The sequence below is a fragment of the Melopsittacus undulatus genome, chromosome 3 (genome assembly GCF_012275295.1).
Source record: "Melopsittacus undulatus isolate bMelUnd1 chromosome 3, bMelUnd1.mat.Z, whole genome shotgun sequence".
Lineage (NCBI taxonomy): Eukaryota > Metazoa > Chordata > Aves > Psittaciformes > Psittaculidae > Melopsittacus > Melopsittacus undulatus.
The window spans coordinates 42,503,945-42,526,049 of record NC_047529.1 but is presented as its reverse complement, the minus strand read 5'-3'; the positions used below and the strand labels follow the sequence as shown (position 1 = coordinate 42,526,049).

General features: G+C 34.5%; 1 protein-coding gene across 1 annotated transcript in view; it reads right to left on the bottom strand.

Moving 5' to 3' along the window:
• The window catches only part of ADGRB3 (adhesion G protein-coupled receptor B3), a 461,694-nt gene that overhangs the window by 270,779 nt on the left and 168,810 nt on the right, over positions 1-22,105 (bottom strand). The window contains exons 2-3 of the mRNA XM_013130073.2: positions 5,235-5,345; positions 80-241 (exon numbers count right to left, since the gene is read on the bottom strand). Of these exons, the coding sequence (XP_012985527.1) occupies positions 80-241; positions 5,235-5,345 (273 nt within the window). The remainder of the gene's footprint in view (positions 1-79; positions 242-5,234; positions 5,346-22,105) is intronic.

Here is a 22,105-nt window from a genome sequence, read left to right as displayed (position 1 = left end):
AGAAAGATATAGTTTCAAATTCTTATCATTATACAGTTCAAAAACATCCACAATTTTATTTATTGGCTGCTAACACTACCTGGACAGAGGGCAGTGTTATTGCAAACCCTTGATTCTCTTAAAGGGCCGCTGCAGTGTGTCCCGTAAGGTGATACACAAGTTCTGGTTCGCACCTGCGACCCTTGACCACAAGTAACTGAACACGTACTCCACTGGGCCCACTCTTCAACACCAGATTCACCTGTATCCAAGACAACAAACAAACATGAATATAGGCATAAGTATTAATAAGACTTTTTTTTTTTTGTGAAACTCATTATCATCTGCTCTTATAAATGAAAGAAGAAAAGTACCACACCAAAACAAATATTTAAAAGTTCATGGACTAAAGCAGCTGTGAAAATGGGCAATGAATAGAAAACAAAGACACCTACAATGCTGCAATCACATAACGCCTGTCAGAGAGAAACACTTTGATCACTTAGCATCATTTACAACTTTATGAGAATACTGTCCTTCAAAACTTCAGAGACAGCACTGCCCTAATGATCTTAAAAGAACATAGGCAACTCTTTATATAACAGCAAAGGATTTGTCTTTGATATTTATACTTATCACTCTAGCTGTAATGAAATTCTGGTTTTTGTTTTGTTTTTTAAACCCAACACCCTAACTTCTTATCTTTTCTCTCAAGGGAGTTATTTAGTTCCCTGGTGAACAGAAGCACCTTGCTTACCAAATTTTGACCTGAACAGTGGAATGGAAACTTTGGTTTCATCATTTACTGCACAGATCTGCTCCTCGCTTTAGACATACAGGTGTGCTAAACAATTTGGTGCGCTATACCTTATTACTGCATATATTTCATATCACCATTTTCAAAATTGTCAGATGTGGCTTATTAATACTGTACATTGAATTATTAATACTGTACCTTTGAATACCTTTTTTTTCCTATTGTTGAGAGATAGCACACTGTATTATTTCTATTTTATGAAAACAAGTAATGAGTAAAGTCTTCTTCCATGGAAGAATTCCTTTCCCAAATGCCTTCATGTTCAGCAAACTGGATCCCTTGAGTGTTCTCAGAAAGCAAATGTAAAAATCATGTGATGAACCTCACTGACCACTTTGAGTAAATAATTATGGATTCTTATTTATGTTCTCCCATTAAAAACTGGTATAAAATAGCATGCCAAAGGCTCTATCATGATTTATAAACTTAAGTAATTTTTGAAACAAATGTGATTGTCTGCTTTAAATTCAGTGGCATGATACAAGCTTTAGTCTTGAATAGCTGCTTAAAATTTTGGTTATCTCAATATGGCTTTGTTCTTCGAAAGTTTTGATATTGGTTGCAATCAAGTGAAAGCCTGCAAACCAAACTGTTCCAAGAGTGCAGAAAGTTATATACTATTTCTTGAAATTGTTTTAGTAGCAAGCTTGAAACCTTTGCAAAATGCTTGTTTGTGTGAGTCCTCTAAGAAACAATACTAATGCTAGTCAAAGCTTTTAAAAAAAAGTGTGCTTCTTATTCACTAAGAAGATAAAATAATTTATAGTTAGCACAGAAATCCCTCTGCTTTTCATAATATTATACCCAATTATTACAATTTCTATTGACAAGTACAAAATGATGATTTTTTACATGCAAAAATCAACCAGTGATTTTTGTAGTCATTTTCTTTGTTAAGTGAAAAAAAAAAAAGAAGAGAAATTTAAGCACTTATTATTGTTTTAATAATTTTTCTGATATCAATTTAGTATTTTGATTAGGCTGTTACCTGCCCTGGGTTCAGATTAGACAATATAATATGGTAAATATAGCTAATATGTAGGAAGACATCAACAATTATATAATATGTGTAAGCTCCATGTGTATAGTAAAAATACTTGTATGGGTATAGAAACTTGTATGGGTATAGACACTAGGGTTTCTAGGCTAATATTTTTTTGTCTTTTCCTACATGTTTGAAGTCTGAGTTTGCCTTCATTAAAATGGTTTAGATAAAAGGTCAAACAGCAGAAAAAATCAAATCTATGTTTCTCAAGATGTTCTTCATTATGCAAACCAGTCATATATACACGGGGTAAATTGTCCACTAGTCAACACAGAAATGGTGACAGTTCACAGATAATAAAATACAGAAATGAAGTATTAAAAATTTTAAATTTTTCATATCTTAACATTATAAAAAGTTGCCCTTAACTCCTGCAATATGATGAAAACCAGCAATGACATAATACTAAAAAGTGTGATTATATTGAGTGAATTTTGAAATTAATTTTAAGTATTAGAAGTTCTGAGAATATATGTACTGTCCATTAGCAAAGAGCAGAATCTAGCAATATACTTCAGCATATGTAAAGAAGGCTTAAACATTTACTGGAGCAAGATTCTCCACATTAACATGACGTATGGTGCAAAAAGAGTGAAAACAGAGCAAATAAAGAGCAAATTTTTCTTACCAGCTGCTTTGTTTCCTTTTGCACAATGCATTCTGATTTTTTTGTTAATATTTAATTTTTCAGAGTATTTTGTACTGTTGTCAATATGGCATTTTATTTTTAATTAATTTAATTAACTTAAAGGAAGGAAACACCTTCACTGAAGTATTATACCATGCTTAACCATTTTTGATTAGAGCAAATAAAGACTTCCTTATTTTCTGCAATAAATCTAGATCTCCTAGGTAATCTGAAAATAAATCTTCCGTTGCTTTATGTCTTTTGTGTTTTTTCTTTTCTGAAATGAAATTTCAAAAGGGCTACTTTTTATTTTACTTCCAGATTTATGTTGAGAAGTCTTAAACTTTTATATCTATTGTACTAAATCTACAACCTCAACTTAACTGTTCGCAAGCTACCAAGCCCTTATTCTCCGCTGCTGCTTGACATGTAAGAGGAAACATAACTTACTGTATCGAAGGCCTCATTGATGTAACACTTACCTGTATTATACTCTCTAAATTCCATAACACCTAAGAGAAGGATGAACCCAAACATAAAAAATGACAAATATAGGACAATAAATTATTCATTATAAGTGGTTCACTCACAAACAGGATAATGCATATTTTTCATGCCACATTTTAGAACTCTTCAATTCCAGCTAAATTCAGTGGATTAAGTCCACTACTCTTAACAGTATTAAATGCTTTTCATATTTTTTCCAGGACAATTCTCTATTCCTATCCCTCTCTATTCCTATCTCTCTGCCTTTCTAAACCATGGAAACATTTTGCTGCACTTTTGCATCTGTTTTACTATTACACAAAATAAAATATTGAACAGGCTTAAAATATAAGAAACCTCACAAACTCAGTATTCTTTCACTTTAAAAGCTATTAGAATTCTCTGTATATGGGTAAATTCATGAGATAGATATGTTAGGAAATAACTTATGAATCAGTTTAAGATGACATTGCTAGAAAATGAATGCATTAGAGGTGAAGAAAATATGCAATGATCACTACAAAGGAAAATCAAAATGAAGAACAGATGAAAATTAGTATGTCCAAAAAGAGCGCAATATTATTTATAATGTGTTTAACCTACAGTATGGAAATTATAGATTTCCTCAAAGCTGGCCATGTAAATTTATATGCTCTGCTGATATATCTCACATGCTTTCAGAACAGGACCTTGAAAACCAAGCCTGTATAATTTTGAACGCTCATCTCCCACTCCACACACGCAATCTATCAGAAGGTGATGGTATAAGTGCTGCATTTATAATGCAGTTCTCTAACACCCATAATAGATGCATTGCAATGCACGACTAGAAATTATCAAAAACAAGTTTTACCTGATAATGTGAAAGTTTTGGGAATTTATATGAAGAAATAAAATAGATCATCTTTCTTATCTTTTGGAGTAATTGTATGAATTCAAGAACCAGCATAAAAGCAGAGGTGTTATTCTATGTAGTAAGCAACTAACATTCTGAGCTAGGTATGTAAGTAGTAAGTTCTACTTGCCTAAACAAAAACTGCATGGAGAGCAAGAGTATTCTAGGCTCCCTTCTTCCATTACATTTTCTTACAGTATTATTGACTGCAAGTTATCCATAAATATAGTCCTATAGATTAATGGGAGAGAAGTAGACTTTTCCCCCTTTAAATTCTTTACCAAACAGATCAACAGTGATTAGCTATACACATATTTAGATTACTCAATATACTGATTTCTGCAATTCTGTTAAGTAAAGCACCCTAGTCAACATGCAACAGAAATAGAAGCAATTATAGCTCTTTTACTAAAGTGAATATAAACTGGAAGCATTATGTATGACTGATGCAGGCATATTTTCTAGGTTAGTAACTATGGAATACAGAGTAAGTTGTTTCAAATCCATACAATAATTATGGAGCACAAGATTTTCAGCGCAGTAACTTACTGGAATTGAGTGCGTAGGGAAACACTGAAGAGTTAGATTTTACCAACAGATACACCCATCATTCCTGATGGCAGTAGTTTTGGTGTATGACAGCTTAATTCAACTCACCACTGAAATTTTATCATTGACCTCAAAGGCAGCTGTAGTAACTGTTGGTAAACAGGGTTTTTTTTGTTTGTTTGGTTGGTTTTATTTTAGCTTTAGGTTTGTAATATCATCTTGGTATCTCTCTCTAAAGTAGATGAAGTTGCTCAAACAAAATTAGAAAATATGTTTTAGATGAAAACCTGTTAGATAATTTGCACATCCAATTAAAAATTACTTACAGCCAATTTAATTTAGCAATTATGAATCCGGAAACTAGAGAATAGAGTGTTGTGCTGGGCCAAAGATAGTAAATGCTGAATGTATGCACACTAAAGTTACCCTAGCAATTAATTAATTTGATAAATGTCTAAAGCTGGGGTTAGACCTCAGTCTATTTATATAGAAATTCTGAAGCATGTTCTTAACATCTTTAAAAACAAAAGTTAGCATGTCACAGTAAGATGTCCTGTGTCTTCTACATGTGATACTGCTTTTACTAATGAAGAAATTCATGATTACACTACATAATTCAGTATCCATATTCACAGTGCATGTTTTTTTATGTGCTCTACCTAATTCTCAGCTACTTTATTTATGGACTTTAACTGGTGAAAAAAATAAAAATAAATGATTCAAAAAAATTATCAGCTTAGAAAACTGACAAATATGCAGCAAAAGATTATGGAAACATGCAGTGGTTTTGCTAAAATTAACAACAGTAAATAGAAAAATGTAACTGATGTATTACCAGTTTGTGCCATAAATTTAGCAGCATCAGCTTGTTCCTGAGGGACCCTTTTTTCATGAACAGATCGAGGTCGCTGACTTTTAATTGTATGATCTCCCATCATTCCAAATTCTAAAGACAGAATAAAGGTTTATGAAAGCTTGTGTGTAGACATTTCTCAAAAGTCAAATACTATCTCATGCAATATGTTCCTAAACATACCTGGAAGTTGCTGGCAAGAGTCAGGCAAGTGATCATGGCAGTTAACATCAACTTATCTTTGCTACACTCAGCTTTTAATAAATACTTAAATTTGTGTCTGCAGATTTTCAAACATGATTTTACTGCATGAACCAACATTGAGTGTAGTGAAACATACTATAAATTAACTGTATGACACAGGATAAAAACAATTTTTCAAATGCAGACATTTTATACCTATATTTTGTATAAGTGCAAACCACACCAGAAAATGATTGTGACAGTGTCAGACATTGCTGTTCTATGGGAAAGCCTGTTGCTCTTCCAAAGGACTTCTATTTCTGCACGTCTTTCAGGCTAATGAAGCCTTCAATAGAGATAATAAGTCATCCTTCAGAATGGTGGCACGGTGAAATAACAATTTAGGCAACAAACTGCTTATAATTTTTTTAGGCTGAATCCAGAACAATGCTTGTGAACTGTTTTCTTTCTGAAACCTCTCAATTATGAAGCCTATAGATTTTATCTTGCCTTCAGCATTTAAAAAGTAGCTCCCATGAATTTTAATAGGGAAATTACATTAAAAAAGACAAAATCAATGATATAAAGGCTCAGAGTTTGGGAGACAAGAGTGCTTAATTTTTTATCCTATCACTCCCGTCATTTTCCCTCTCTGATCCTGCACAAACCTCCTTGCCTCCTACCTCACACTCCACTTCTTTCTGTGAAAAAATGTGCAGGGTCCTTAGCAGTTAAAGAGAGACTATTGTGTCTTTGGCACTGCTCCTTCTGGTACTCCCAGGCACAGCTTGGTGCTAAATACTCAGGTTTTAGTGGGACTCTAATTTAGGAACTGTGTGCTGGGAATCATGACTTAACATTAAAACTGCTTTAACTACAACCACATGAAGTTTCTGATGAGGCAGAAGGTGACTGAAGCACTAGGAATATAAACATCTTTCTTGTAAACATCTTTCTGCTAGAAGGTTACCTTGCAAATGGGAAATTCAAAATTCTCCCCAATTTGTAAAATCATGAAGGTAATGAAACTTACCATCCTGCCTCAAAAGATGCAAAACAAGTTTTAGATGCTACTAATAAATGTTATTTACTAATATATTGTTTTGATACATCATTAAACATTTAAATTTCTATTTTGAGTAAAACAAAAATAATAAAAGGTAAATATATTTGTAAGGGATCAATCAGCAGAGAGAGGTTTTCTTCCTTTCTAGTAAATTAAGAATATATTTCTCCAAATTAGTGTTTCTTTTTGTAATATTCATTAATGGCACCACTTAAAATATAAATGTAATTATTCATTTGAGAATGGCAATGAAGTTTGCATTCTGAAGAGAATATCTGAAAATTTAATTAATAAAATATATTTTGAGAATTAATCAGTCAACATTTTTAATATATTCCAGAAATACATGTAAAAGATAATGAATATATATACACATATATGTATGTGTATACATACATGTGTGTTACAAAATTTTATTAATATATTTTTACAAAATAGACCTTTTCTACAGCTCCTCTGATCTGAGATATTTTTTATTCTATAGGAAATCTCTCACTATAATTGAAGTTTTACAATCAATATTTTAATGCAAATTAATGATACTTTCACAGTTTTTATAAGCTGCAGTACAGATGAGCATTTAACCTAATTAACAACATGACAAATGACAACAGACTTCACATAGCTTTTCCCTTAAAAATGCTGTGAAAGCAAAGCATATTTGCTCTGAGTTTGCTGCCTGCACACTGCCCGCTTGTCAGGCAATTTAAAGGATATAGCACCATTCTTTAGAAAAGACTTTAATTCTGTTTTTTAAGTTACAAACACAGTGCAATAATGGGAGACCTTTGCTAGAGGAAGGCTTTCCAGAAGCATATAGGGAGATGGTGAATGTTCCAGTCCCAGTCCTGCAGCCTCCCAGTCAGGGCGCAGGCACATGCAGTGTCCTGCAGGACAGAGACCTCTGGTGAAGAGAAAAAGAAAAGTCTGGGAGATCAGTTTTAGGTCTGTGGTTTATATCCAGAGTAACTCCATTCACAATGACGGGTTTACTCACAAATACCACCAAAGAAAATAAAATACAAGTCATTGATGCAGGATCTAATCATACCTTGACTTTTTCATTTTCCACAACACATTTTAAATTTACACATACAATTCACTTCAACTATTGCTGATGCTCTGTGAGATGCACTTTTCAACTAATCTCCCTTTAATATATTAAGCATTTATATAAATATATGTAAATATGTAAGTATATATTAAAGATGTTCATAACAAAGTTTAAAATATTTCTCTATAAGTTCTATCAAAAAATGGAAATGGACTTAGGCAGTGCTCTCATTTTCATATTCACTAAAGTATTTAACCAAATACCTCACAAGAACAAAAGTGGTATCAGGAAATGCAGTGTACTGGCATGGGTGAGGACTTTAAAGCCTCATTAAAATTCAGGCCTCATAAGAAAAATAAAATAAGGGTCAAGTACATTTTCATAATGGTATCAGAAGTGTCCAGTTTCTATGTATAAGTATAAACTGTTCTCAAAATTGTTTAATCTAAGAAATTCAACAATAATGCATTTTTATGAAGCATTTTATAATAAAATATTTTACTTCAGTGACTGCCATAGTTTACAATAAATACTAAGTAGAATACAAGTTTCCTCCATTTTCATATCCTAGCTAACAAATGCAGAAGATGAACCAATTATGCATTTGTTTTATCTCAATATTTCACAGAGAAGTATTTAAATGCTTTCTGGGATGGGAAAGTAATTTAACCTAACTCAGACTAAACAGTGCAGTAGTTTCAAGCACCTGTTTGTGTGGGAAAGGTGGTAAGAACCATGTCATTCTAGACAGTATCTGGTGAGAAGTGTTCTGAAGGGTCAAGTCAGCATGATTCAAGACCTGATATCTGGGATGTAACATTGAGATTCTGATGAAAAGAGTTTTTGCATTCTCATTCTTCTCCCTTATGTCTTGCTGAAAATAAGTTTTCTAACACAGACAAAGGTATTTTTGCAGATACCGCTTTCTGAACAGGACTTTTTGGTGATGCCTGTCCTAATTTTCCCTTGGGTGAAACAATAGTCCTTCTCTGCTTTTACTTCAAATATTGGTATTAAATAAATTGTTTCACTAAATAAAGAGGTAGAAGAAAGCTTTTCAGCAGTAGACAGGTACACAGGCTGATCCGGAATTCACCAGTGTGACTCTAAGTTAGGCCTGAAATAATAAAAAGTTTTTAATGCTTTTTGTTACATTTTTAAAGCTTAATTTACCTGCATAAGAATAAATTCAAAGAAATACCTCCATATGTAAATGCAAATAGCATTATAGGGGACCCTGAATGGGTCATTTTAACCAGACCATGATTTATAGCAAATTATAACATATTCCAAACACTTGTGGTAGAAATCCAAGGTTTAGTTATCTGGTAGAAGAATTTATCCTGCTGCCAGTGGTCCTTTGGTGGCTATGGAAGTACAGTAGTTTCCTGCAATAGGATGCATATTCTTTCTCTCCTCAGCTGTACACAATGGATCAATACTTGAAATTATTTTAGCAATGCATATATCTTAATACGGATGTCATTTATAATTTAATTTTACATATAACTCTGAAGCATGTAATATAGTTCCATGCCTTCCAGTAGTAAAAAAAAAAAACAAACCAACCCGAACAATAATTTCTGAAATTCCAAAGTTTACAGTTGAGTATTATTTACAACAACTCTTATCTGTAGTCCCATTGGCTTTACCTTTATTTTTATGTTATATTATGGGAATTTTTATTCCTATTGAGTAACCTTTTTAGTTTTTAAAGGAGAAGCTAAAATCTTGCGCCAATGTAGGTGTACATATTTAGGAGAGAAGAGAGGTGCCATGTGCTCTCTGTTGGAACAAAGAAGAAAAAACATCTGTTAACAGGATAAAAATGCAAAATAGGAAGACTGAGCAATACAAAAGAAAAACACTGGCTTTGCAAGGTTCTACTCACCAATGGCTAGTCTTTGCTTTTTGACAAGTAGATAATCATTAAAGTTAAGGTACATATCAAACAGATTTTATGTGTGAGCTGTTTAATAATATTTGCAAGCTTGTTACAAGTATATTCTAGTAATCAGCTGACATTATAAACAATGTTGGTTTGGCTTTTATGATTATTTTTATGTCACATTTCATGAGAACTTCACAGTGTAAATGTACTGATCTTGTTATTAGGTGTACCATCTACTATGAATTATGCTATTAATGGCACAGAGCACACAGGTGTTCACAAGAAAACCCTCTCAGTGTAGTAGAATCACAGAATGGTTTGGGTTGGAAGGGACCTTAAAGATCATATAGCTGTCCCTCTGCCACAGGCAACAACACCTTCAACTAGACCAGGTTCTTCAAAGCCCCATCCAGCCTTGCCTTGAACACTGCTTGGGGTTGGGGGAGCCACAGCTTCTCTGGGCAACCTGTGCCAGTGCCTCACCACCCTCACAGGGAAGAACTTTTTCCTGATATCTAATCTAAATCTACCCTGTTTCAGTTTAAAGCCATTCACCCTTGTGCTATAACAACATTGCCTTGTAAAAACTCCCTCTCCAGCTTTCTTGTAGTCCCCTTTAGGTACTGCAAGGCTGTTATAAGGTCCCCCTGGAGCCTTCTCTTCTCCAGGCTGCACAAGCCCAACTCTCAGCCTGCCAGTAGTTGATGACAACACTGTGAATAACCTGTTCAGTTAAAAAAAGTGCTTTGAGGCTTTAGGGTTACTGCTTTGGGACATGTAAAAAGTAAAATGAAGTGTACTGCCTGGAAGGTGAGATGGTGAGCAGTCACCTGAAGGGTGATCAGAACCTCAAAAGCAAGAACAGGCAATAAATGCCCCAAAGTGACTGTCATTTTCTTCTCTCAGGCACCCACTCCTGAACCGTAAATACTCAAATGAGTGTTTTCAATTACTCTTGACTACAGAATGAATACTAAAGGCCTTGCAGCCAGAATGTGCATTAATGCAGACTCTCACATACAGTAGCATGGCATCCTCTCTGTACCAACACGGAAATGTTTTGCTGAAAAATTATGCAAAATGCTGAAGTATGTCCAGGTGAAGGGGAAGGAAAGAGTGCATAGAGGGACAGGAAGAAAAAATGGGGCTATAGAAATATGTGAAGAACCAGTCTGTTTAAACTAATTTATGGGCTGAGCTATTAACTCATTTAAAAATATCTAATTAATTGCAGACTTTCAGGAGCTTCAAAATGTTTCCTGCACATTTAATTTGTTTGTAGTCCATTCCATATTTTCTCTCACAAAGATGCTACGGCAATATGCAGTAGTAGCAGCAGTACTTGGGGTTTCGAGTTACAGTTGCAGCTGGTCAGTACAATTTCTTCTGGTCACTAGATGGCAGAATATGTGTTGACTTAGAAGCACAATTTTGCATTGACTGGAGAAGCAGTGACTTTCCATTTATTTTTCACTATAAAAATTATCTCTCACATATATATGTATAAAATTCATTATACTCAAAGGATTGAGGATGTTTTCTGGGTTTAGTGGTTTTTTTTTTGTTTGTTTGGTTTTTTAGAAAAAAAAAAACACCGAAAAAAACAACCAACCAACCAAAGAAACAAACAAGAAAAAAAATAACCAACATACCAAAACCAAAAATCCCAAAATAAACAAAAAAACCCCAAATAACCCCAAAACAACCAACTGAAAAAACGGAAACAAACAACAAAAAACACCCCTAAACCAAACAAAACATGAGCTTCAGTTGTTTTCCCTTCACAGTAAACCCTGTGACAAAAAAAAAAAAAAAGAATAAAATCCCAGGAGCATTCCCTTGCCTGCCTGCAGCCCTGCTTTGCTGTAGCAGGGCACTCAGATCCCACAAGGAAGCACTTGTACTCAAATGCTTTGTTGGCAGGACACAGAGATTCGGGGCATCAGTGAATATTAGCACTCTGCAGTACATACTTAAGCTATGGCTTTCTATGGGAACCCCTTAAAATGGTATTTCCTCACCAGAGAGGCAAGTTGCCAAAATGGTAACATAGCTATTAGCTGAATTAGATTTCCATGGGAACCTCTCAGCAAATGTGGAAAACGTTCTTAAAACAGTCTTTGCCTACTTCCTACGTAGATCCTGGTCCCATAAAAAGTCCTCTTTTGGCTCTACAAAACAGTATTGAAGAGCTTTGACCAGTTTCAAACTGAAAGGAATATTTTCTTTCACTACAGTGAATTAAGGTCTGAACTGAGCTGTATTCATGAACACAGTGAGAAAAATATCCCATTACTCATGAAAATATGAAGAGGATTTTAATAGTAGTGGAAATATGAAAGGCAATAGTACTTGTACTTACAAAGTAATTATTTTTATTAAAATACTTGCTTTTTATCAATAAAAAGACAGCTTAACATTTCTAGAAAATTAGACACAAGATTTCCTTTCTCTTGCAAACAGACATATCCTAATACATATAAATATGCATTCTTTCATCTTTCAAAAAATTAGGGAAAACAATTATGTATTTAAACCATCAACATATTGTACATAGGTAATTAGCTTGTGTTTGTCTCTAGGGAGACCCATTTGCTTCTAGAAAATAATGTTGGATTAATACTATTGCTGTTAGTTTTAGTGACATAAGAAGTGAAATATTACTGAATTAAACTATAAATGATCACACAAATCCTGATGAGCTAGACTTTCTTCTGGCAATAAAATCTGCTGTTCCTTTGTGCATCTCTGCAGTGATTCCCTTGGCCAGCCACTATCTTTGGTGGGATCTGAACCCGTTTATTTATGGTTACAGATTTGGTCAGTGAAGAATATCATAAAGATGTAATATTTATTTGTTTTGTCTGTGCACAGAATGTTGAAATTCTGCAAGCTCTATTACTTGCCTCCCTGAGCCTACTTGCTCATCATCTTACACTTAGGCAGGAGGAAGTGAGCATATGAATCTACTGAAGTGGCTCATACCTGTTCAAAAACAATGTAAATATCACCACAGGAGGTAGCATGTTTTCACATGTGCTTTGCAGAATTATAACTAAGCAAGCAGGAAAAGGAGGGGTGACTGAAACCCCAAACTGCAGCTTTACCTATTCATATCTCTGTTAAATCTGACACATTTTGTCATTGTCATGGTCAGTACAAAGAAGATGCTGTGTAGTTCTTTTTATATTTCCCATTCAAATACTTCCCTAGCAATCCATACCAAAATATGTCTATTCAAATAAAAATAATAAAACCAATAAAGGAAATCTACGTTATCGAGTTCAACACTAAAATCCTCTAAATTCAGCAGTATATTATTCTCCCATTAAAGAACAAAAACATATGGGATTATCTTTATTTATTTTTGCTTTTTTCTTTCTTAAATGAAAGACATTTACGCATTCTTTTGTACTGTTCTCATCATTTTAATGTTTCTGTTCTAATAACTTATTCATGTGCAACCCTTAAATCACAGTATGATAATAATACTCTGGTATCTTCATTGCTTTTTTTACATTTCATACTGTTTTACTTCTGCATTAGGTATTTTTCTTTTGTCACATATTTAATTAATTGAATTATTTATATGGTTAGCCAGTGCAGTAGTTATTTCAGAGTAGCAGCATTTTATATAAACAATCTCTTTTTATTGGAACACTGCAGCAAGCTACCTAAATATTACACACAGGCTAGTATGTGCCTTTTTATTGCTCTATACATTTACAACTGAAGATGACTGAGCATAAACTGTAACTTTCTAAGCTATTGCTGAATGCAATAACTTCATTATCTTTATTTTCTCTTCAAGAAATACTATAAAGTAAGTCAAGTTAACTGTGGAAAGCAGGATTCACAAGGACATTAAGACTATTTCCTTGCCCTGCAACTATTTAACACATTCCTGCAGATGGTTTCTTTTCTAAATGATAGCAGTGTTCATTAAAATTGGAAATTAATTATCTATGAATTTATGACAGGGAAATTTACATCTGTGAAAGATTCTGAAGCTGCATGAAGAGAAGGAACAAGAAAAAAAGTTTTAAATAATTAGTACTGTAAACTGCCCTCACTGAGCACAGTTAAACTGAGTGTAGGTTGTTTTGTTTCAGTATGGTAAAGCTTCTAGTCAAAGCTAAATGATATTGCATGCTTTTAAAGAGCATTTTCTTGTCCTTTTTTAAGTCTCCTGAATTGTTTCTATGAAAGAATAATAAAAAATGAACGAAGTGTCACTGGATGTAAGCTTTGCACATCACATTTTTATTGTTTGTGGCATCATAAAGCTGGCTGTTTGTACACAGATGAGGGAAGGAGGGCCTTGGCTGCTGCAGGGTGGCCTGGTTCCACTCAGACAGGCCAAATTGTGTCAGCTGAGCTTGTGGACTAGAAGGTCTATTTGGAAACTTCAGAGCTACTCTGAGCTAAGAGGTTTATATAACCTGTTTGCAAGTGTATGTAGCCTTCACTAACTGTCACTGGCAGGTTAATGATCATACCCATACAATTTCAAACATTCTATTCCACACAGTTCTGCCTGGGATATGCATGTATGACACAGCCCCCTGAGAGGCAGAGTGTTGCAAAGACTTCCAGAACGGACCTGGAACCTCTTAAAAGGTCTCTTACAGTGATAAGGGGTCTCTCTGAACTCTTATGGTGACTCCTATTGTTTTAACAACTATGACTTATAAGTATTTCTTCTCTAGTCAACAAAATTACCTAATGGGAAAACATAACACAAATGAAAGAAAAATCAATGCTTCAAAATTAGAAACTAAGACCAAATTTTCACAATAACTAAATTCATCCTTCAGAAATACATGTATAGAATTTTAATAGAAAAGCACATAAGTGATTTACTCAAACAGTACCAATGAAAATCACTTAGACCTAGATCCTTCAGGAGTTTTTGAAAATCGATTAGATGCTTTTACTGGATTCAGTAAAAGTGCACCTTTCTAGGTCTCTGAGGTTCTCACTTCAGGGTCAGAATAAGCAATGCATTTAATGATTTTAAGGACCCAAATATCACACTGAGGCTAAAAAGCAGTGTTTTCATTCATTCTTACTGCATAATGCACACTTATAAAATATATCTGAGCTCATCTGCTAACACATCCTTCCTACCTCTGTGGCCCATAGTGTCAGACATGACCACATGGTTGGCTAAGTTGGCAGGTGTTGTCCATGCAATGTCTCTATAAAGGCAAATGAACTGCTCAACTGCAGAGCTGAGCTAAACAACGCATAGCTTGTCAAGCACCTCTCAGGGAAGTTCACTCTGAAGCCTTCATTAAAGAACAGCAAGGGGCAAGATTCCTCCACTACTTAACACCGTATCAAATACCTTATGACAATATATAAAAAATGATGGCATAAAAGTTGACCTAAGAGCAGGCATTTTTGATGGGTATAATCTATCTGATCATAATGTACTAGTATTAACGCAGTAAGAACAGCACTTTACTGGGCTGAGAAAATGAATCCATTAGAATCTGTGAGCTTCTAATGATTATGATGCTCTACAGGTCTACAAAATATACAGAACAGTCTGAGAGCCATTGGTATATTTTTTTCAATATATAATTTTTAAAAACTTTAAAAAATGTTGTTCTGTAGCTGGGACAGAGATTTTTACTCAATCATGGCAAAGTGCCTCCTGGTCCAGTTCTCTGATTAAGTTATAAAGTAATAACAAACACAGTCTAGTCAACATGACATTGACACTGATTATTAGGAAAAACAATGGGGTTGACACTACTGAAGTGGTATCATTCTTAGAGGCAGAAGGACATACCTGTTTTTCATCAATTAGCATCAAAGAAACTGATTTTAGTCTTTATTGTTTCTACATTCCTACATGATGTTAGGCACTTGGATCACTTTTATAATTCTCATGTATCTCCTGCAAATATTATTGCAGCAATCTATACCTTTTGAACTCCAGAATGATTAATGGAAGTGTACTCTATGGAAAATAGTGTCTGCTTCCCCTACAGGTGTCAATAATAAGGATCATTAAAAACATCTATTCCCTGATGGCTGCTCAAGATACATCTCATGTAACTCATTTCAGCTTGTCAGCTTAATACACTATGTGGTTACCTAAAATCTGTCTGCTCATCATAGTCCATCATTTGAAGAAATAATGCCAATAGTCAACATACATGAGTGGAGATCACAAGCAGGGATATTTTTCAGTGCAGATGCTTAGTTCTGGACCTACAACTATAGAGTTCAGGATACTTGCTAAGCTGGGAACTCTGCCTAACTTACGTAAATGCAATCAATGACCTATTGTTTATGGACACAGATAAACTCTTACCTTTCATGGAGAAGTCTGCAGTTAGTGCCGTTCTACTTAGTACAAACGGAATTCCTCTTAACAACTGGAGACCTACAACTGGGATAAGTATCGTGGCTTTCTAAAAAAGGCTTAAGACTGGAATTCATTATGCTGCACCTAACTATGAATCTTTTTTGAATTCTCTGCAGAGCTGCTTGCACATCTGCCCACGGATATCCTACATATCTCTCCCATTGCCTCTGCTGCTGAAAAAGGGATGGAAAAGAATAGTTTGCTGGGAGCTCAGTAAAACAGCTACAAAAAAAAACCTATACAAAGATACTTTCAAACAAAGAATCATATTTGCTTCAACTTACAGTTTTGCTTCTTGTGTGCTGGCTCTCTGAAAATAGTGTAATGATTTAGTTACCTGAAAAAAGTGTTCTCAAATTCAGCCTACTGTAAGCATGTATAATGGAATATTTATGGTAAGGTAATCCTGAATCAATGAATTAAATTATACTCACTAGAAACTTAATAGTATATGTTTTGATTATCCAGCCAAGAATCAGAACTATAAAAGCAGTATGTCTACTTACAGCTAGCTGATATGCATTGTGAGTTTTAAATAAAAAGCAGTGAGTATTGAATAATAGAGTGTTTGTGGGTGGGAATAATGATTTTTTTTTTTTATTTTATAAGAGCTGAGGTACTGGGGAAAAATAGGCAGCTTTTGGGCACAAAAACTTTAAACTCTGAAGCAGAAACATCAAACTGCAAAGCTCCTATGTGTTTTATTACTGCCACGTACAAACCTTGTCTTGCTCACATACTTTGACTACTGTAGCTCCAACACTACTACCACAATTTAAAAATTAGGCATATTTCACATTCAGTTAAGGGGTTAACAGTTAACTCAAAAATGGAATTATAAAATCAGAAAATATCCCACTATATTGACCACAAAAGTTATACAGTATGCATTATTTGCTTCAATCTAGTAATCAAGAGTATGTTGATGACCACAAGGTACCAGTTCTCAGAAAACCACAAAGAAAGAACCCTAGTTGTAGACCTAATACAGAAACTACTCATTCTGTATTGATCTTGTGGAATAATTTTATATTTTTCAAGTATATATTCAAATTTTATCTTTTTTATTAGAAAAAAAGGTTACTTAAACTTGGTATTCATTTATATCTCAGATTAATTAAAGTACTTCTAAAACCTACGATTTTACAAACAACTTTCAGCAAATAAGAATATAGTTTTGTTTTCTAAAAGTCATTATTTGCTTGATATGTAAGTAGTGAACTCCAACAAAATCTATTCAAAGAATCCTAGGTTTCAAAGGTAACTTTCCATTAGTTTTAATGAAGGGTTTGAAAGTGCTGCAGCAATGGGTCTTCAAAGCCTGACTGAACCAGAGTGTGCTGTGCCAGGATTGACTCTGGAGCCCTGAGGTAGTTATATCTACAGTTAGAGCAGTTTATTTCCCAGGATAACTGCAGAACCCATTGAAGCAAGACATGGTTATACAAATGCCCACATGCTAACATACGTAAAACATCTCAAAAGGATAGTCTGGGTGCAGAAGATCTACCTCTGGGAAAAGGGCTTGGTGCCACATGACAGCACACGTATAGAGTTTACATCATTGAACAGATGTTCCCATTTCTTACTTCCATGTAATTTATATTTGCAAAAAATCATTGCAAGTTCCCAAAAGACATAAATAAGCAATTTTTTAATGTATCACATTCTGTCAAAAAATAAATCATTAATGCTAATATATATACAACTCCCTATACTGGTAATTACAGTTAGCACCTACTCATTTTGTGTTTTTAATACATTTTTAATATCATCACCTACAAATGATGATACTTTTACCTCCAACTGTGTAAATCAAAAGTAATGAAATAATGGAATAATGTGTATAACTGCTGTGTGCGCAGAACTAGCTCCAGACAGATTAATTCCTGTGGTGCAAGCAGCACACAGAACTGACTGACCTAGAACAAGCAATGACTTTCTAGCTTCTTTCTCTATGTTCTGTTAGACCATGTGGATTCTTAAGCCTGTCTACACAATTAAATCCTTTAGACTACAGGAACAATTACAGCTAGTTAAAGTGTGATTTTACTAAATCCTTATTCGTGATGAGGTCAGCTTGGATTTGCCTCTAAGTGGCACTTTTAAAAGGTAATAACAATGAACTATTCCTAATATAAAAAAATGGGATAGTACAATAATCCAGGAGAAAAAGGGCCAGTTGGGAAAATGTCTTTTGTTGTTGTTGTTGCCCTCTGTCCATCACTGTCATTGGTGTGAAATGTTATGGTTTTATGCATAGGGTACATACTAACCTGAACTTTGGAATGTCAGCCACTATGGTTTTCTTACAGTCCTGTGGCAGGAACTGGGCAGTTTGCTAAAAAGGTAGGAATTTATAAAAAGTAGTAACACACTTGTGGAGAGAAAAAATATTGTATGAGATGACCAGACTGCTGGTGCTCTTCTGGACAAACACCTGCAGCAATCAATAGGTACAAATATTATGAAAAGGAGCTGCCATTCAAAGTATACAAATTTGAGATGAATTGTTAAATAAGGTAATTCTTGCTAGCCCTAGAGATAGCTCTTTCTTTGCATGAGGAAAGACAAAACCCTTAGCTGGTATTTACATTTGAAAAAAAAAATTGAGTCCCACACCAAATTCACAAACAAGTTGTACATCCAGAATAGGACTAATAGTTGGAGAGGTGCAATATTTCTTCGGCCATTTAGCTCCCTAACTCTGGGAGTCAAAACACAGCCTATGGAGTCTAAATAAAAAGACTTAAATATTGAGGATCTGGGGAGAGTTTCTGACCAAGCTATAAAGAACCTGCATAAACATCACTACTTCTAGAAAAAATTTTTTGGGAGGGAGTTCCTTCTTCTGATGGCCTCTGCAAGGATTGGATCCTCTCATATGTCTTTGAAAACTCACAAAGGTACTTTAGGACACAGAATTTGGAGTAGCAGAAAGGAGACTGCTGCAGGCTTCAGGGCATCAGGAAAAGCAGGAGTCCTATGATTCTTAACTGAATAATGTCTAAAGAAGAATGTCAGCCAAGTAGAAAAACTGAGGGAAAAAAAAAAGGAAAGAAAATAAAAAAATAAGATAACAAAAGCACATCTCTGCAGAAGGAAAGAAATCACATATGCATTCCTGTTCGATCAGAGTCAGTCTGGATCTGCTCACTGGAGGAGGACTCTATAGGGTTGAGGAAGGCAGAGGAAAATTTAATCATCAGAGCTTCTGCTTCCATTAGTCATTTCTGAACTTAATTCAGAGAACCCTCAGGTTATATAAGTTGAGGTACTGTTTTTCAAATGCTCTGTTTTTAACCAAAATGAGTATATTTTATATATATACATATAATTTTATTTATATCACTATTTACTATTGCCTCTAAGCTACATAACTGTTATGGAAAGAAAAATGTCATGAACAGTTGCAAGCGACTATATTGGTCCACTCTAGCAATAGGTAGCAAATTAACAGGTAAATATTAAACCTTATTGAGGACTGACTGTACTGATTACAGTGGGGAGTAGCTGATATTTTTTTATATAAAGAACTTCACAAGAAAGCTCTTTCAAGGCTAGATACACTGATTAACCTGAACTAAGGATTTCAGACAAAAAAGAAGAAAGAAGAAAGCAAGAAGAATAGCATTTTATAAAGTTGAAATTACTTAGTTTATTTGTATTATAGCTACAGTTTGAATTTGAATCCTAATTAAAAAACCCACTGAAAAAGAAAAAAGCACTTTCTGTGTTCCACATTTAATTCAGCCCTAAATACTTCTTGTCTCTCTCATGCAGCAAAGAATCAGTTATTCTAGAAACTTTATCAGTGAATTAATTTAGAAAATGGAAATTAATTAAACAATTACATCTACTCAAGTGCACTAGGATTTATATTAAAACTTCCCTCCTTTACATTAAAAATTACTTCCTACATTAGGCTTCTTCATAAAAAAAAACAACAGCAACTTTACTTAGTAAAAAAAAGAAATTAAAGAATCATAATTACATAAGATGTAATCCAAGAAACATAATTATATTGAGCATATATGAGGATAAAATGTTAAAGGCAGTAACAAAACAAGAAGCAACTCCGAACCCTGTTCATCCCTTTCTCATAAGGCTGTTAAGAAATTAACATTTCTAAATTTATACCAAATATGAAATTGTAGTTAAGAGTCTTTGTAGCCCCTGTATCTCTTTGTATTTCCTATTCCACATACTTACACACTGATGGAAAAATTGTTGATATTTTCTGCATATGCTGAGGATGAATAAATTGAGCCACCAGGAAAGTGAATACCTAAAACCAGTCATCTTATTCTGCTTCAGACTCAACATACTGCTTCATGGCTGTGAATTTTTTTCATGTTCAATCTATTGATGATGATGCCTGTCAGCTGCAGTTTTCATTAGGAAAAAGAAGTTACAGCTGACGGTAGGGTTTGTAGGAGTTCATAAATATTCTGCTACTGTTCAAAACTGCTGCAGTGAAGTAAAAGCAGACATACTAGCTTTATTTTTAAACCCACATGAAACCAGAGCTATTAGACTATAAAGTATGATCACTCAACATGTTCTTAAAGAATAAACCCCGTCAAATTTAATATGGTGTATTTTTTCGGATGTGGTCCAGGGCAGAAAAATAATCCAGCTCTTCAGTTTTTGCTCCTTCACCAGGACCTCTGCATCTTCATAATCCTTCCAATGGAATCTCTCCAAATCGTGTTTTTGTAGTGGTTTTATAATGGAAGTCTGCACTGCTCCTGCTGTCTTTGGTGAGTTGAGCCAAGAGCTGACCTGTGATTCTGAAAGGCCATGGGACTTACTGCAGTGCTCTGCATGGGGAGACCGATGGCTGAGTGCCAGGCTGCCCTCAAGGAGCTTGTTCTGTAGCCACTGACAGCCTGGTAGGACATTTTCCTTGATCATCAATATAATGTTCCCTAAGTATCACTTGTACATCACTCTAAGGTCACTGATATAAATAACCAGAGACAGATGAGGCCTGCAGTGTGCTTATTAGAGAGCTGGTGGTAGATATTTTATTCAAAGTCTGATCAATTGTAGCACAGCAAGGTTCTGGAGATCTCTATGTCTCTGTAAAAACCATAATAAGACCTTCAGCCACTGAGACTTCAAATTGTGAAGAGGGGCTCATGGTGGGCTCAAGAGGGGCTTATAGAGGAGGAAAAGTTGGCAAATCCAGTGGTCTTCACCTGGAGACAGCAAGAGTGCCCAGGCTCTGGAAGAGAGCACTATCTTCCATTTGAATAAGTAAAATCTCAATTGGAAATGTCAAAGATGCCTGAATAGCATCTGCACCAGGACAGCAAAGAGGCCATCCTTCAGTGATGCTCACATCTGCAGGAAGCTGCCACTGCTATGTTAGGAAGGGCAGTGCATAAAAGCAGTTTTGTGCTGTTTGCATGGAGTCAACAAGACAGACTTAATACGAAACACTGGGAAAACCCACTGTCAACCATACTACTTTAAGATCTGCTGGTAGGTCAAGCAGTTCATTTAATTTTAATGTATCTATGCACTTACCTCTATCAACAACGTAAGATGGATAACAGCAAAAGGAACAGTTTTGTGTCTCATACTGTTTTTTGAATGGCATTAATTTTATTCCTGTATAGAAAATAGTATTAGAAACTCTAAAGAAAAATACTTATTTCTACATTTTTTCTTGGGAAATATATATAGTATTTCAGAGATATAAATCTCTTTAACATGCCCAGATAGACACTTCGACTTACGAAAAGTTGGTTGGTAACATACGAAAAATTTGACGAAAAAGAGAGTAATACAAAATTCTTTTTTTCCCATCAGATTTGGTTCAGAAGTTTCTTTTAATCTCAGTGCCAAAGTTGTAGTATTTCATTATTCATGTTTGAATAATGAAATATTACATTTCTGCATTCTGCTTTAAAATATTCTGTTAGTTTAGAAGTTGGGTTGTTGGTTTTGTTTTTTGAATGGAAGGTATTTTAGACTGGGACCAAGTACACTGGTTAAAATATAAATCAGGAATAGAATAAGGTATTAGGTTGAAATTGTGTTTTCTACTAAAACTGGATACTCATGAAAAATACTAAAAGTACTTTAAGTAGGGATGATGACATAAAATCTGAACGTTTAAGTTACTGGTGTGTTAACTATTGCATAACTGTTAGAATGCACCCAAAATACCAGAAATAAACTAGTTGGAATGCACAGGCTATTTGAAAAGAGTAGGAAATGTCACTGTACTAGGGCAGTAAGTGAAGAAGTGTCAACTCTATATTTA